This window comes from Apium graveolens, chromosome 10, assembly GCF_009905375.1.
Source record: "Apium graveolens cultivar Ventura chromosome 10, ASM990537v1, whole genome shotgun sequence".
NCBI classification, from domain to species: Eukaryota; Viridiplantae; Streptophyta; class Magnoliopsida; order Apiales; family Apiaceae; genus Apium; species Apium graveolens.
The window spans coordinates 227,790,333-227,808,430 of record NC_133656.1 but is presented as its reverse complement, the minus strand read 5'-3'; the positions used below and the strand labels follow the sequence as shown (position 1 = coordinate 227,808,430).

The following is an 18,098-nucleotide window of genomic DNA, read 5'->3' as shown; positions in this document are numbered from 1 at the left end:
CCATACTTTCCTCAACGAATTCATAATTGAAAGATTCCCCCATATTCAAATTCAATTTATTTACAACTATAAAATTAATTCAAACTGATTCTCAAAATCACACTGGAATGTGTTTTTTATTTATTATGATTATTTAATTATATATTCATACTAGAATATTAAATAAGACTCATCTGTAAAGTCTCCATGTGCAGATTTCATCGAGTAAAAGCTAAACAAAACATACAAAATAAGATAATTTCACAACGCCATTTCAATAGATAGTGTAACATATTTTTTCTGAAAGACATTTATCATGTTCATACAAACATTCATATTTATAAAGTTGTATTAAAATCCCGTTTTCACGAGTAGGACGTGATTTCAAGAAAACGCCAGGATACGATTTTTTGAACAACTTAATTTGACATAATTATAAATATATAGAATTATGAGAATTTATCTGTTTTTCAAAAAAAAAATATTCAAACAGAGAAGCCCAAAATAAAATTTCACATGTTAATAATGCCCGTTCAAAATAACCCCGATACACATTATCTATACTATACTATAATAATGTATAATTTAATTTAACGGTTATTTCCTAATTTTGGTTATTAAAAAATAAATAAATAATGTTATATATACACTAAACTACTATACACATAATCTATTTATCCTATAAAATAACAACAAAAAATAGTGTTATATATCTACTAAACTACTAGATATAGTATACTTATCCTACTAAACTACGACCACATTTTATCCTATTATAATTCCTATTATTTTTTTTATAAGTATACCATATTATTGCTCTTCCACTTGAGACTGAGGCATATTATAATTATATATTTATAATTTTAAAATTGTAATGACGGGATAAATAAAAAATTTAAAAATTAACGAGAACCCGTGCGATACACGGGATTTAAGCTAGTAGATGCTAAAACAAAGTATATGTATAATAAAGAAAATTTCTAAACTGCTTTTTAATATTCTGCAGAACCTGCTAAAATTTGTATACATCACCCCTATTCTGATAACTAACGTTCAACTTTGTTCCAGCTACGCCTGATAACCTGAATTTTGAAACCCCATACAACAAAAGTCTACCACTATATTCCTCAATGATATAAACTAAATACTCTACAACCCACCAGCACCATTAGGTTCTATCAGCAAGCGAAATCCTCCATATTCTCTGCTTCCAACCACAAAATCATATGGTAGGTATAAGAGAAACTAGCACTTCGTTGCAAGACAAAAAACAATTATGAATCCACCATCTCGTCCTGTATCTCATTGGGCGCAATAAGCCCTGGAATTGTAAGCATCCGTTGCCTCTCCCTTTCTCTCTGTGCTGCAGCTTCTTCCGCATAAAGATCCTTGTTATCCTGTATACAAGGCATATTGATTAAACCATAAAGACAACACATCCAACGTGGGGTTGGGGTTGGGGTTCTAACATTATGATGAACCTTTTTTCTGTATTTAAAGTGATTTACATAAACCCTGGTATTATATCTCCAAAACCTAAATAGAGTTGCAGGTGGTCTAGAGATTGTCAGATTAATGGGATTAAAAAACTAAGGCAGAAAATTCAGATATACCAGTGCCATATTTCTATCTAATTTCCCATTCATAAATTTAAACTAACATTTGCTGTTCCCAAGTTCTATTGTTTGTAATGCTCTTTAATTTCAGGAACAATCATCACAAGGAATTGTATAAAATATATTCTTGTGACAATTTGATTCAACGCATAAATTCCACGTGAATCATGAATAAAGTTCTTTTTAAGACAATCCAAAATCATATGCAATTTTGAATTTAAGATGGTTGTTCTAATAAACATTAAAGGAAAAGCTTCTGTTGGGAAAACAAGTATTGCTTTGATGCAGCCACAAGCAAATGTACCTGAGCTGAAAATGCTTTTGACTGCACAAGGAAATCTCGTATGTGGTTCTTAAAGGTGGAAATATCAGCTCTTGATTCATACAACCCATTGACAAACTGAGTCACCTGAAAAGATTAAAAATATATTAACAGTTTAGTCAATGTATTTTTCACAACGAACTCAACATTTATCTAAAATACATACCTCAGTAACTGTCATATTCGGGAATGATGAGCCCAACAGCTTTATTGTGTACTCACGAACAAACATTGCATTACTAGAATACGGGTAGGTAACTGTTGATGCATCCCACAATGGTTCAGTTATTGAACCTGACTCTACCTGAAGAGGTGCAATTACAGCCGTTGTGAACATGATCTTCAACAAAGAACGGGACAAAGAATATGAAAGAAAACCGTACCAGGCAGAACAAGTGCTGAAGCACTGCAACATGCAACTTGAACCCAGGTTTATGGAATGTGTCCGTCAGGACGGCAAAGATTTCTTGCTCAATAGTCAAGAAGTAACTGCGATAGAATTGGTTGCAGAAGTCTGTAGCCTGTCCACGTATTACCAAGCATTTAAATACCATCTTTAGTTCTTGTTCACATGTAGGACAAACACTGAACTACTTATTAGTTGTCTCTCCCTCCACATTTAGTACATGTGAATGTTGGGCCGCATAAATCATACCTGGAAGTTCTTTAGCATCTCTAATAACAGATTGAGCCCTGTTTCAGCTATGTTCCTTTCAGTGTGCCGGAATGCCCATATTATTGAATCCATAACAAGTTTGAGTTGCTGATCCAGAACATAACAACATTAGGCAAATTCTAGCATAGGCAAAACTTAATAAACGAATAAACTGAGAGAAGTATAATGTGGTGCATATTAAAAAACTTGTTATTCTGTATATAATTGTCTGTACTTGATGAACGAATAAACTAAGAGAAGTATACTGCCTACATATCTAAAGACTGACCTCACTTGACAAAAGAATTAATGCCTTGAAACAATGTGTAGCAATTGCACGGAGCAAAGAAAAGAACTTCAGGCGGTGCTCAGGGTAGTCCTCGAAATTCTTCGTAATCATCTGAAATACAATAACATGATAAATCAATGATAGATCCATCAGGAGAGGGTAGGAAACAAATCAACAATATTAAGTTGTAATCTTTATAAATTGCCGTGCAAGCCTTATATATGTTAAAATGAAAAATACATTCCGCAGGTACACAGTCGAATGATCAAACCCAGAACCAAAGGTTTTAAAAAAATAAATCCCGACACCTGTTGGTATTACAGTCAAAGGTGTATAGAGATATACAAAGCAAATTGAATATCATTAGAACTGGAAAAAATTATACCATACAACCTTTTTCTTTATCAATACCCCTTAACAGTTTTTTTGGGAAAATAAGAGAAAAACATCTCATGCTGGACAATAGCACAACCACCTTATTTTCAATCCACATGTATATCTTTTACACGGCTAAGTATATTGCAACGCACTGGTGGGATTAAGAAACACACAAGCCCTTCCAAATCGGACACAGTTGTAATATAAAAACTTTTTAAGGATAAGCTACAATGCAATAGCTCCCTAGGTTCCTAAATGTATATTTACTTTAATAAAGAGAAAAGTTAATGTGCCTAGCTGCAAAAAAAAGTAAAAAAATGCAGCCGTAACTATGAAACAATGTATAGACAGATGTTTATGAAGTTGGCTGACTGACCACCACCAATCATGGCTAACAAAAACTTCAATACACCAGATAACTTTTTTATGGTACCATGTGGAGCAAAATTTGAATACTAGCCTATATGCTATGTTCCCCGTGTTCAATTACAGAACCTCAATTTGTGAAGCTTTTCCCTTCACCGGGTCACTATTACCCACAAGACTAATTACAAAAAAACAACTTTTCCCCACAAAGGATAATACTCAATCCCTTGCATGAAAGAGGTCCACTGTGATTTTTTTTTCTTCAAATTGATGCTAGAGAATATTGCATGCATAGTTAAACATAAGTAGGAATTTACGGATTACTTGCCAATGTACTAATTAAGATCACACAAACATGTGTACATGTCTGAGTATAGTAAAGGTGTTTTTAAATAAAACGGCTATCTATTTTTAACAGACTACACTTGTGCTATATGACTAACTGACTAAGGCAGGCATCTATTCTGACCTCAAGTGTACACTGAAAAGAAGCTTCGAATATGTGAGGGACATCCTCAATCATTGCACCCTTGTACCTGAATCCAGAAAGCACACCAAAAATATGACGAACTTCGAGTCTGAAACAGACTGAAAATGAGGCAAAAAAGGATAAAAATCGACAGACTTGTTTATAATTGTAGCAAAAAGTGATAAAACTTCGGATTCTCTAGCATCTGGCAAATTCCGAGCATAGTCACCGAGAACAGGGTCCATCATAGGAGGAACAAATTGCTTCCCGATTTGTGGTTGATTTTCAGCCTTGTCTAAAAATGTCTCAATGAGTTTAAGAGTTTCCCTCTTTACAGAACTGATTGAATAAAAAAGTTATTTTAGAATAGGTTATACAATAATCTGAAAAAAAAATCTTTAACAACTTATGAGTTGACCTCACCGTAAGAGTTTTACATAAGATGTCCTTGAAGCATAAGGTCCTCCTTCAGCAATGTTGGCTGATATTAGCTCACTGTACATTCTGATGGCAACCAGTAAAAGTTTTAAGGATCTAAATCTCATGTTGTAAAATTGACAAGTAGTAATTCATCACTGTTTATAGATGGATGTATACTAGTATGAACATACCGATACACATTAAGCATGTCCAGAAAGATTAGAGATATTTGTGGCAGAAAAAACGTTCCGAGCGAGGCAGCAACACTCGTATTTGTCTGCAAACAAGAAAGATAAATGAATTAATAGAAAGGTACTTAATTTAGTATAGTTACTAGCTGAAGATATATAAACACAAGGTGTCATGGTTTTAAAATAAAAATTTTGGATAAAGAACACTCAGCAAATTGGATTTACTATTTCAAACAGAATGCATTTTTTAATTAGATTAAAGCAAAAAATGATTCAAGCATACAGTTCATAAAAAAATAGCCAGATTGAACATTCATATACAGGAACACATACTACATCTAACAATCTAACAAATGGGAAACCCTATGAAGTTTGGCCACAGCATGTAGTAGGAGAAGAGGGACAGAATTGTTGTGTTTCAGTCATCCATGAAAAGGGTTAACTGACTTTGTTGCTGGACTTGATATAAACAGATTCTGACATAAAAACCATCAGAGAAAGAAGAATGTATATCACAAGCACTCTGCAAATAAATACAGGAGCATGATCCCCAAATAGGTTTAGCAAACACGAACAAGAGATGTCTAGAGAGAAGTCCTGTAACAAGCTATCTAAACACATTAAAAAAATATGTCTAGCCCTTTATAAAGAGGAAAATCTTACTAATGCCTACGGTTATACAATGACATGTATTCCTCAGAAGTTCGAAAAATTATCCTGAAAATAAACTACACACCTGCAATATATTAAGCACAGCCCGAGCTACAACTTGATCCTTTAAGAATTCCACACTTTGACGTGCCTGGCCAATTATTTCAGCCCATTTCTGCATAGAGATTTATGCTTATAAGGCACGTGCTTTATAGATACTATTTCGCCACCTGCTCATGTAACATGTGTGTGTGTTGTGTGTGTGTGTGTGTGAGAGAGAGAGAGAGAGAGAGAGCTTTTCAAAACTTGCCTGATTAGGAAGCTCCATTAGCCTCTGCAGATATTCATCTCTCTTTTGAGGGTCAGACTCCGCTTGAATCATGTTACCAACCTAAAAAAGGAATATTGGATAGTATGGATAACTGTGGTGAAGTTAAATTTCCAGGTTGAGAACGAATATAGAGTAGGCTTACAGATTCATAAAATGAATGTATTTGATGGTGCTCAAGATCTGCAATGGTTGTGGGAAGTGTAGTTAAAAGTTCCGAAACAAAGGGTTCACTCTCACCAACCTGCAAAGAAGATAACATAAGCTGTCATGCTAGAAATCTAGCTGCCCAGACTACTGGCTCAAATTCAACCAACTGGGGTAACCCATACGCCACCACAAGCCGATTTGTTGGTGAACTTGGTAGTTAAAATTAGATTTATATTTTGTGTCTAACATGTTCAATTATGAAACCCTTAGATAGTAATGTGCGAGATAACAAATAATTACCTGAACAATAACAAATTTACGCCTGCACTTTTGAACAATTTTCAAAAAAGTATCACAGGCCATATCCTGTAAAAAGTCCACGATAAAATGTCAAACAACTATAACCAAAATTTCAGCAATATAAAATAATAATGTGGCAAAGATTACCTTGAATAATAAAACAGGAATTCATTTATAAATAGTAAAATACTTCAACATCACAGGCCCATAACTAATAAAAATTTAAGAGTAACCAGAAACCTTATAATCCAAAAAGAAACAATTCAAGTGTACGACCACAGCAAATCGCGACAAAACTTGATAACCAACTGGTCCCCAAAAGGAAACATCACTTCAAGTCTGTCAACATACAGTTGCAACATATTCTTTAAAGGAGTAACAGTTTCTCCTCCAAACATATGACAATTGGCTATATATTACGGTAAGTCAACAACTTTATATCGATCATTTGCGTTCTACTTCTTGTTATAGATTTTTCTAGAAACAACTCATGCAGGCATTAAATTTAATTTCTTTTGGTGATACTCAAATTCCTTATAAATAAATAGAGATACGAAAAAACATACAGCCTTCATTAAATAATTAATTACAAGGTTCACATTTCTCGGTCATAAACGAATGAAGCATTACAGTGAATGCTATATTCTAAAACCAGTTCCATATTCTTGAAATTCACTAGCATCATATACTATGTTGAAATATTGGAACTCATTTGTGACCAGCAAAGCAGAACAGTAGGAATAATGAATGTATGACCCCTGCATCAAGTATTCTGTATTCATATGTGATGGCATATAATTTCATACACAAGTCACTTATAGAGATCATTCTACAGGCCTAAATCCTACATTATCAATCTGTAACCTACATATATATAGCATGACCGACATTATTCGAAAGCCAAATCTAATGGTCGGTTGGGATTTAAATTTCAGTAACCTGAAAATTTTACGGGAAAAAAAAACAAATGAAAGTACAATAATATTTTTTAAAAAAATTGCTTTAGGGGTTATTAAAAACCTGAACTCCTGGATGTATTTCATGCATAAATTCAAACAACTTGTTGACAACTGTTTTCAGAAACTTCCAATGGGCACGAAGAAACCTTGGATACTGGCCAACCACATACCTGAATCCCAACAAAAGCCATAGTTTTAAGTGAAAGTAAATTCTTGATCATCTATTTAGCAATAGGTAAAGTTACAATACTTACATAATATTACTAGCAATAACAGCTTTGTTGTCTTTCCCTTTTGTTACTTCGCATAAATTAAGTAAATCACGAATTACCATCACCAGAAATCTATTTTCCTGACAAAAAAACATTGGATTTAAAACAATAGTTAGATTGTTAAACCTTAAGAACACAAGATGGCAAATATGATTATAAACCAAGTAGTCAAACCTGATCTTCCATCATGGACCCAGATATTGATCCTATCGCCCAACATAATGTGTTTAGGTTATTCCAAGTCCAATCCTCTCCATTCAGTTGTTTGCTTAGTTTCCTCAGCATCTAAACAGTGAACAAAACTAAATGAACTTGGACAAACTTTGGTGTCCTGGGAACTATAAACAACTAAATTACTCAAGTTCTGCTCAACAGGCCAGCATCTATTATACACTGGATAAAAAGAACCCGAAATCATAAGAGTGTTACTAAGTTCAAAATTCTAGTGTGTCAATGTATGCAATACATATTAGTGTACATAACTGATATTTTCTGCAATACAGATCGAATGACTCATTCAAAATCTAGTTGACACCACCATGCAGTGGCAGAGTACGCCATGGTACTACTACTATTCATTTTAGATCAGTTTAAATTATCCTTAAAAAAAATCAACATGGTTATTTAACATCTGCTAGTACAAAAAACTAATAGTTGACATCTAGCAAATCTCATGTTTCTTGCGACGCAAATATAAAAGTCACAGCTCTCCAGCTCAGCATTTGCATTATTAAGGAAGTACTGACTACTGAGAGTAGTGTTCAATTACAGATACCGCTGCTGAATCTGATCAACAACGAAGATATTTAGATTAGGATAAACAAATCATATATAACTAAAATAGCATTCAATTTTACCATCTCTATAAAAAGGAAATTGCGCACCTGCTTTTCAGTATCATCATGGTCAAGATGTGACAAGTAGATCAGCGTTTCCCTCATTATCTGCACAAAAATGAATTGTAAACTTCATAAACAGAAGACAGAGAATAATATGCACATTGTAATAAAACTTAAATCCCCAATAATTTTTTGGACATCAATGGCATAAGTTTGTTCATCTGTTTAACAGGATTCAGGCCATGTAGGAACATATTATTTGATGAGTTCAGACCATAGTACGCTACGTTCAACCATAGAGAAGTAGGAACTGCAAGGTCTAAGCGCGTTCTTCTTCGAATAATTTTATCAGTAAATTTTTGAAAGAATCTTATTTCTTAATAAAGCACTAAAAGGGCAAGTATTATAGAGTCTGCGTCCTTTTTACCTACAAAACTCATAGAATGACAACTGCATATGCGCAAATTAGAAAGTTGACTACCTTATGTTGCACACTTGCACCCAGACGAGTCCTTTATAGTTTTATGCAGAATATTACATATGAATTCAAGGGCAAGTACACAAGACCCCTTCTATTAAGAAAAATGATACAAAGACAACTGCAAGCACACTAAAAAGTATAACTACCTTATATTGCACGAGGACGTCATTGTCTTTCATAGTTTCACGGACAATATTACCATTCTCATCTTCAACAATTAGAACCTCCTCAGGCTTTGCCATGCGACATATCATAAGCAATCTTAATTTAGACATTGGCATTGCATAAAGTTGGCGACGTTGTAAAATATCCGACCCAACACCACCAGCAACACGATTTAGCAATGGCATCTGCTTCAGAACATAGATAATATGACATGTAAGTAAATCAAAATACAAAAGAACGCAACTGTATGAGAGATACACTTCACATATCCCCTGACCCACTCCCAGACAGGGCTGTCATTTAAATTCTACAATTTTTTAAAGTATTATATAATTGAAATTTTACATAAAATTGTCGAGAATATAACTTTTGCAAATAAATTGTTACTCAAACCGTACAACACCATTTGCAACACTTAAAAAGTACAAGTATCCAAAAAAGTGACTGCAGAAGTAGCTAAAATTCTAGCAGGTATGAAAATGATGAAGGTGACGGGACACACGAATACGGCAAGTGGCGTAATATAGAGGCTACTTTAAACCTATTAATAGGTATCAAAACCAGAAAATAAAATAGTGGCCAATATAATGGAGCAGACAGATATTTTGTTCAACATGCAATATTTATTAGAGCAATGAAGAGTCAATTCTCCGAGCATAACACAATATATTAGAGGCCCTGTAATTGTACAATTATGATGGAATTGCTCAATGTAATCATAAACAGCTGAAAAACTAGGGAGATTGACTTTCAACAAATACAAGCAAATGTGAACAAAATAAATATGTTTTCATTCATTTGCATGGAGGAATCAAACCTGCAAACCAATTATGCCGCCTGTTGCTACAGGATTATACAAGTTATGGTGTGCCTCAAAGAGCTCTAGTACCAAGGAGTTCCAGTAATCCAAACACACCTGTAAGTGCACCAGTATTGATGATGAGCTTATAATGACACTTATTCAAATGAGATTATAGACCAGCACACTTGATCTAGTAAATTTTTCGCCTAAAGTTTTCAATTAGCCACTAAAACATAAATGAACACACAGAAAAAGGTCATACCTTAAAAACTTCAGTATCGTCCACATATGAAATGTCAATCAGATAATCCAGACCGCTAAGCAAAACAGAAATATTTTCTTGTGTTGCCTCAAGAACTCGTATATGGGACTGCAGTAAGAGAGTGATTAATCAAATCCCTAATAATTTTTCAAGCCTATAACACAGGATGCCGCATGAAATCAATATACCAACAGAAACTCTTCTACATGTTCCATGTAATGTTCGTCACAGGATACTGAAAGTTTGCAAAAGAATGACATTAATGAAGCATTACTATACTCGGACTCATCAGTTTCCCCGTCATCATGTCAGATACAACTGGACACGGTTTTGGGTATGAAACTGACTCTGATCTAAGATCTCAAAAGAGTTTACTTCAAAACTATTCTGTTGATTTTGTTTGGTATGAAACATGTATAATGGTAATAGACAACATTTTTCTAAATACCAAATATGATAAAGAAATTGTGTGGCACGCTAACGTCCAGAGTCCCCTCACCCCTGGATCCATATCCAACAATACAAATTTTCAAAAATTGGAAATCCAACATTAGGGAAGGCCCATCCACATGTTCAACTCTCACAACTGAGTACATTTAACACAGGTGAAGCATACTTATCAAGTCATCTTCTACTATGGCTAAACCATGATTAGAAATTGTTATAATGTAGAGAAACAGAATGCAAACCGCCAACAAGGTGTCTTCCAATCTTTAAGATTAATACTGTAGTTTTACAAAATCGATGCAGTCAGGAATGACATAGCTATCATTCCTAAGCAGGAAAATGCCTGCTCTGAGTCATTGATCTACTACTCTTGAAATAATGTGCTTATTTCGCATTAGCAGCAAATCCCTAATAAATTCAGCACATGTGTAGTACTACGAATTTTAAAGTTCACACTCAACTTCTGTGACTTCTAAAACTGGCAGTCACCTTGACCAGTAAGGTCAATTTATCAGCCAAATCTGTTGCAGATTGATGCGACAAACTTCATATGCATGACCATACTTCAACCAATCAGTATTGTAGCATGTATTAAACAAAGTTACTTATTGCAAAGATATCAAAAGAAACCAAGTGCGAAAAAATTACTTAGGAATATCACCAATTTGGGCTGCTGAAAAAATATAAACAACCGATTACTATTCAAACTTCAATTTCAAGGTATTAAAAAGTATTAAAACAACCCCCTTCAACATAAGACAGTTAAAAGGTTGGTATTTATTTCAGAGTAAAAATATTATTGCGACACAAGTATTTATTGCTAGGTATAGTTGTGGAATGCACTCTTCTAACAGAATCACAAAAGTAAACTTGGCAAAAAAAGTTGCACGGCTTCAACATACAAGCAGCTCATTCTACCCCATCAAAGAACATGGCATACATACAAGAACATTTCCTTCAAGATTATAATTAGTTAGCAAGAAAATTAAACTTGCCTTAAAAAATGAAGTGAAGAACAAAGCCAAGTTCTGAATAAAAGCCTGATAAAAAGGTTTAGAGAAATGTCAGCCACATAGAAATAGAATAAGCTCAAGGACCAAGTATAATCTTATTGAATTCAAAAGAATACCTGCTCGTCACTAGACCCATTTGCATAGGCTTCAGGTATTTTTAAACTGGAGGGGACAATGGCCTAGAGAACAAGGAATCACCATCAAAATGTAAGCAGCAAGTATACTATATAAACAGATTTGTATGAACCAAGATTCGGAAAATTACTTGCCTGCAATTGTAGCATGAATATGCTATACAATTTAGCGTACTGGGCATTATAAAAATCTCCAAAACTGAGAGCTGCGACCTGTGTCAATTGTCACATTATGATAATCAACTAATTGCACATATTCTCTAGTGCAGAATGCAGATGGACTTGCATGCTTTAGGTAATTCTATAACTCAAAAATACCTCTGTCAAGCATTGGAGACTCAGATTCCGATACACTGGCAAGGGGAAGAACTTAAGAAGTGTTTCCAGCTGAGAGAAAACAACAAGATCGAAGAAATACGTAATAAAATCAATATGTAGGTTCATTCTATTACCATTCACAGGCCAAAAGTGATGGTTGCCATATGAATGAATAGGGAGATAAAAAATAAAAAGGAAACTGTACAAACCAATGTAGATTCAAATATATATCCAAGAGGTATCCAAGAAAGAAAAGCATGCAATGTGGCAAGCGTAGCCCTGATAAGCTCTGCCCTTTGAGATGCTGATAGTACATACAGGCATAACTCATGGATGAGTTGAAATTCACTGTAACAAGATGAGTTCTCGGTAAGAACGATCAAATACAAGTATTACATCAATGACCATAGACAATAATAAACTAAAATATACTAAGCTAGATAAGTCAAAAAATAATAAAGCCTAATATTAGCATTTAGATGCAGCAACATGTCACAAATGGAAATACAACATTGAAACCAGCAATAGATAGGAAAGATAAATCATTCAAGTGCAGGACAATAACTAGATTAACAAGCTTGAGGTATTGAGTCCCGAAACTAAATTTAAGCTGGTCTTCCCTCTTTCATCATCTCTATCATTAATTTAATTAATTAGAAATGTTGACTTTACACAAAACTGTAAGTAATATATAACTGTTAAAATACTGGAGTTACACAATTAATGCTCACTGATTTATTTAATTGAAAATACTGGTGTATGCAAAACTAAATGTAGCTAATGTGCAACAGTGATATAGTAACTGAACTGATTCAACTGAAGTTAGGGTATAATCACCTGTTCAAAGACTCTTTGAGCTCTTTAATCTTCTGCTGTGTCATTTCACCCCTTGAGAAATCAAAAACCTCTTCACTTAATAGCTGGCATGTAGAACGACAAGTTAATCCCGGGACTGCTAATATATACATGAAGATAGAAAAAACATGTGTAACCTACATACTTTTAATATGGCCATGCAATTCTCACAAATCGTTTCACTAGTCTTCGCTGCTGCAACTAGATCCGGAACAAAGCTCTGCCACCGAGTTGGCCACTCATGCTTCAAGATCTGTATATAATTCGGAATCCCAAAAATGAACCACAGACATATCCCAACACGGTTGACATATAGAACAAGTTAGAACATTATACAAGAGAGAGCAAAATAGAGTACCTGAACCAATATAATATTAAGTTTGTTGACATACAGCCTTTCCCGTCGAAAGGAGATTTCATCGCTTGAAAGCTATCAGGGAAATGATATGTGAAGATATAATTTATCAAACAAAAACTACCCAAAGCTTCTTCATATTCTAAATGTTTCCTATTATGAAGTTAAGTACCTTAACAATAACTTCGGAGATGTAGTTCTTCATTCCATCTCGTTGCTGAACAGGCAAAGCATTCCACCTGTACTTTATAACACCCTCCAGAACCTGCAAATACAGTAGAAACTCAGCATACATTGCAAACATTCTGGTCGGAGGATGCTGAGATATCATATCAACAAGTACTCCACTTCCATAAGTTACTTCTTTGTTCAACAGATAGTGTAATATGTGCTTAAAATTGAACAAATCTCTTGGCTCAAAATTGGACACTTTGACAAAGGGAATGGATATTCAAAAAAAGGAATAAGACGACACGGCTTGGTATCGATGTATAGACGAGTATTGAAAACAGAAATCCACCCAGACCTTAAATAACATGGTAGGCCTGAATACATTTAATTTTATTCTATTCTAATAGCATATGATACTATTAATATATAACTGTAAGCAATCAAACTTTTAAATTAATTTCTAGTGAAAATTGTGAGTTGAGGAACATGTTTAAATATGTATAGAATAATTAATACATCTTATCTTTTGTTGCTTCTGGTTCAAGAATCAAAATATTTTTCTGAAAATATTATAGGATCAAGGAAAAGCCTATACAACCCTCTTTAATTCAGTTCATGTTATACAGTTGCTACCATAATTTTATTAAATATACATATCTATAATGAATTGAAGTTCTAACTTTGTCAATATATATACAGGGTAGACATATCAGCAATCTTCACAAAAATCTAGTCCAACAAACAAGGTGGCCAACTGAAATGTGTCCTAACTGAAAAAAAAAGGATAGCATACTGCAGAACTGCTATCACATACTAAATTTAGACTGCTTGTACCATTGTACGATTAAAATGGACACAGGACACTTATATTAACTTTACTGCCTCGGATGAGAGGTGGTGTAACTACATCAGCAATATGCACCATAAATTGAACTAAAAGAAAAGACTGGCTAAAATTTTATGCTTCGTATTAAACCGCACAAAATTTAAAAAATACACCCTACTTTAACCTCAAATTCCTATGTTTTGATATTAAAATAGAAAAAGTGGATGATAGAGTAAGCTGACCTGCAGAGCAAAAAACTTGGTGTTAAGATTCTGTGTACTTGAAAGTATATGCACAACTTGGAGCCACATATCAGGATTAGTTTGCAACTCTCGCAAAATCTGGTCTGCAGCATTCCTCTGAACCATTCATTAGCACAACATGTTAGTATTAGCAATTCAATATTATAAATAATAATCAGGAAATAACAAATTCAGTAGGGGTCAACTGAAGTTATAATATATAATAATTGATTCATCTTAGATAGTCTTGACAAGAAGAGTCCTAGCAGAAGAACTAACATTTAATTTACAATATTAATTCTATACTAAAGCTTCATTTATAGATTTTGTATTTCTGTTTTTCCTTTAAAATCCATTTACATTACCAAACACAAACGATTAACTTCTCCAAACTTTAAACCTATGGACCCTGAAAATTTAAATACTCGCGTGCATTTTAGGAAGTGTAACTTCTGAAAATTAAAATATTCGCGTGTATTCAAGAAAGTGTGACTTCTGATTTTAACCAAGAGATAAAGAAATTTGTTATCATTCTAATTTGACAAAAATAGAATATAGTATAGAACTATAAAAAAGGCAATTTCATATTGAAAAAGTTATGGATAAAAGAGACAAACAATGATTTGAGATTACGGGACAAGAGAATTAAATACGGCGCTGAAATACATTTATGAATTTATAGTTATAAACAACAGAATTGCGTGTGGAATACGCAATGTTGGACTTACAATTATGGTTAGAACGCTGACGACACATAATTCCAGATTCAAGCTTAGAGAGAGGAGAATTTAATAGTGAGTTGACAAAAAGGAGAACTTTAAATTGCACATCTAGTAAGTGAACAATATTGTATGCAAACAAGTCCCGAATAAACCTATAACTTATGAAAAGGAATCGGACAATATCCAAACAAATAAAGCATACTCTATGAGTCCTGTCTATCAAGCAACGTGCAGGGAATAATAAACATACTCTAATTACTTATCTTAATTAGCAACAGAAGAAAGCATTCCAACACACGAAACAAAAACTCTGGTTTACCAAATAAATGCTATAACAGAAACTTAACATTCCAATAACTGTGTGTTTTCCACTGAATTCTATTCAACTGTTATTCCTACCATCCCTCCATCAATCAATCTTCCAAAAAGTGCTCCGTAACAAAATAAAAAAAATGCATATCTCTTCTTCCCTAAGAAAACACACTTACCAAACACACACCATCACAATACAATAAATTGTAGCACATTGTTATCAAACATCACTGATCACAGACACACACACACAGAACAGTCATCGAGTGTATACAAATACAATTGCTATGCACATTTAAAAATTCCAGAACATATATAGAACATTTACACAAAAAGTAAGTGCAGAACATGCACAGAACGACATATCTCGAGTTTTCTCAAGCACAAAACTCCTCTTATCTAAACTCGAGTCTACGAAAACCATAACAATTCATAAAAAACAGTAAAAAAGATGCAAAAGGCTGAGATTAACGACCTCTTCTTTAGATCCAGTTCCATAGAAAGCATCGACAGTAGCATCAAGCAACGCCACATCAATCGGCTGACTCAAATCTCTCAGCTTATCCGCAGCCATTTCAATTAAATCGCCCTGTACACAAACAAAACCCTAGCCTAAACACACACAAATATATACACACACAAGAGAGGTAAAGTATATGAAAATTCAAATAAGTGAGATACCAGGCGCTTCCCTCCTGTTTTTTGTAGGAGAGAGAAAGAGAGGGAGAAAGCGAAAGCCTTTTGAAAACTGACAGGTGAGTGTGTTGTGAGAGAGATTGAGAGAGAGAGAGAGAGAGGGCCCTGGAATATAGATGGGGAGAGAAAAGCAGAGGACTTGTTTGTTGTGGCTGGGGCGTATATTTATACCTCTCCTATTGCGATAGATTGGATTTCAAACGGGGTTTTAGGGGTGAGGGTTACATGTTAGCGTGAATTAGAAGCGGAGGCATGCGTGTTACTATTTCTGTTTTTTTTTTTTAATTTTTATTTTTTAAATTCTTTGTTTATAAATAAAATACTATATATAAATAAAAGTTTGACTGGAAGCTTCTATTAGTAATTCTGACTTTTTCTATGAAAAACGGCTTTAAACATGAGCAGCTTTGTTGAATTTTGGGGAATTCGATGATTTATTATTTGTAAAAATAAATGATATGTTGTTATTGTTTTTTTAATTATGGCTTATAAAAATCTAAATGAACATATACTTGGGAATGTGTAAAAATCTGATTTCTTAGTTTATATTAGAAATATTAGTTTTTTCGAGTTACATTGTCGAATTAGGCTGTTTAGTTGCTGCTAGAGTGACGTAATGATGATAATCGAATTAAATGAAGTGTTAGTTGCTGCGTGTTGACGGAGGAATTTGGTATCAACAAAGATTGAGGTTTCTCGCCGGAATTAAGATCTGTGACGGTGGTTCTTTGCCGGAAACTTAAGCGGTGTATGGTTGATTGTGGTTATTTTAGGCTGAGATTGATCAGAGTAAGTGGTGGCTCTCTTATCAGCTCTCAACTTCTTACCCTCTCAATGTGCCTACGTACCCTTTATATAGGGATCAAGCCTGACGTAGTTCTCGTAGAACAAGAAGTCTAACGCGTTGAGACTTCTTACTCCTAAGCCCAGTAGAAGCCCATCCGATATCCATCTTCCGCTAGCTTTAGGAATGTCCAACTATGAGGCCCAACCGCAAAGGCCCAAGGCTCGTCCGTAATCGTAGGACTTCACGGATAGTGCATCTCCCTGCGCAAGGATAACACTCCGCTACAGCTATCTCCCTTGATTTACGAACGCAGGTATAGCCACGGTTCACCCCAAGTGCCAGACGCGTCCCTGTCCCCCGAATGAGGATAACCCACCAGATAACAGGACAGGTGATCCCAAGCTCTTGGGTGCAAAGTGCAGGATGACTCCAAAGTTCTCCAACGAGGATACCCGTTGAATACAAGAACAGAGCTCCCAAAGCACACACCAAAGTAAACCCCACATCCCCAACGAGGACACCCGTTGAATACAGGAGGAGGCCTTCAATCATCAGGTACACCCCTGGAGGCCTTCAAGCTTTTCACGGACATCCCCCTCCTTGACCGTCTCAAGGAGGGAATTCTTCAAAGAATACCTGCAACAAATATGTTAGTAAAAATACCTCTGCATTGCTCCTTTCCATGCGTGCTTTGTCCTGAGCTCATCCTTGAGAATACATTTACCACACAGAGGACGCGTCCTAAGACATTGGGCGCGTCCTCACCCTCTAGGCACGCGCTCCAACCTTTATTAGCCTAGCGACTACAATTGCCAAATATGGACGCGTCCTGCATCCTTTGACGCGCTCTACACTAGGTAGGTACCTCTAAACCTCCTTTCCACAAAAATTAGTCTTTAAAAACATTTCCACAACAAGTGGGCGCGTCCCAAGCTCATGGGCGCGGCTTCTCCTTTCAATATCTTCCTCCCCATCTCTTAACACAACCCAAGATACAATCTACACAATCATGGACGCGTCTTAAGACTAGGACGCGTCCTCCCCTCATGTGTTGCGGCCTAAAACCTAATCCTTCATCCTTTTGTCCCAATTCAATTCCAATTAACCCGTACTTGACCCGAGACGATCCAGTACCAAATTTTGGCTATAACAACTACCCCCCAAATTCCATTTGCAGTTTAAAAACAAAATTGGAATTTCTCTTCAAGCGAAATTTGGCTCAAAATATGTAGACGCGTCATGACAGGAAGACGCGTCTTAGGGTGCAGCAGTCATCCTTAGGGTCGTCCTTCTTCTATAAATACCCTAGTTGTACCACACCACCAC

The 18,098-nt window shown here is 35.0% G+C and overlaps 1 protein-coding gene across 1 annotated transcript; it reads right to left on the bottom strand.

Moving 5' to 3' along the window:
* Positions 1-942: 942 nt before the first annotated feature.
* LOC141689161 (protein EXPORTIN 1A-like) lies at positions 943-16,171 on the bottom strand. Its single transcript, XM_074493348.1, has 33 exons — positions 15,971-16,171; positions 15,765-15,878; positions 14,256-14,372; positions 13,189-13,281; positions 13,020-13,091; positions 12,807-12,914; positions 12,644-12,726; positions 12,016-12,154; positions 11,807-11,875; positions 11,624-11,701; positions 11,471-11,533; positions 11,337-11,381; positions 9,895-10,002; positions 9,648-9,746; positions 8,812-9,015; positions 8,230-8,289; positions 7,520-7,630; positions 7,328-7,425; positions 7,135-7,243; positions 6,115-6,180; positions 5,810-5,908; positions 5,647-5,727; positions 5,422-5,511; positions 4,686-4,771; positions 4,498-4,578; positions 4,231-4,413; positions 4,075-4,141; positions 2,862-2,972; positions 2,573-2,680; positions 2,301-2,438; positions 2,084-2,221; positions 1,900-2,004; positions 943-1,376 (listed from the first exon to the last, which is right to left on the bottom strand). The coding sequence occupies exons 2-33, from the start codon at positions 15,861-15,863 to the stop codon at positions 1,254-1,256; spliced, it is 3,231 nt and encodes a 1,076-aa protein (XP_074349449.1). The 5' UTR covers positions 15,864-15,878; positions 15,971-16,171; the 3' UTR covers positions 943-1,253.
* Positions 16,172-18,098: the final 1,927 nt, after the last annotated feature.

Bases quoted from the DNA above. Each gene is read 5' to 3' on its own strand.
- LOC141689161 (XM_074493348.1), bottom strand. From the start codon at position 15,863: ATGGCTGCGGATAAGCTGAGAGATTTGAGTCAGCCGATTGATGTGGCG. The intron at 4,772-5,421 runs GTGTGTAGTTTA...TCTTGTTTGCAG, and splicing joins CTGTGCTTAATATATTGCAG to ACAAATACGAGTGTTGCTGC. The intron at 1,377-1,899 runs GTACATTTGCTT...CCTTGTATACAG, and splicing joins CAAAAGCATTTTCAGCTCAG to GATAACAAGGATCTTTATGC.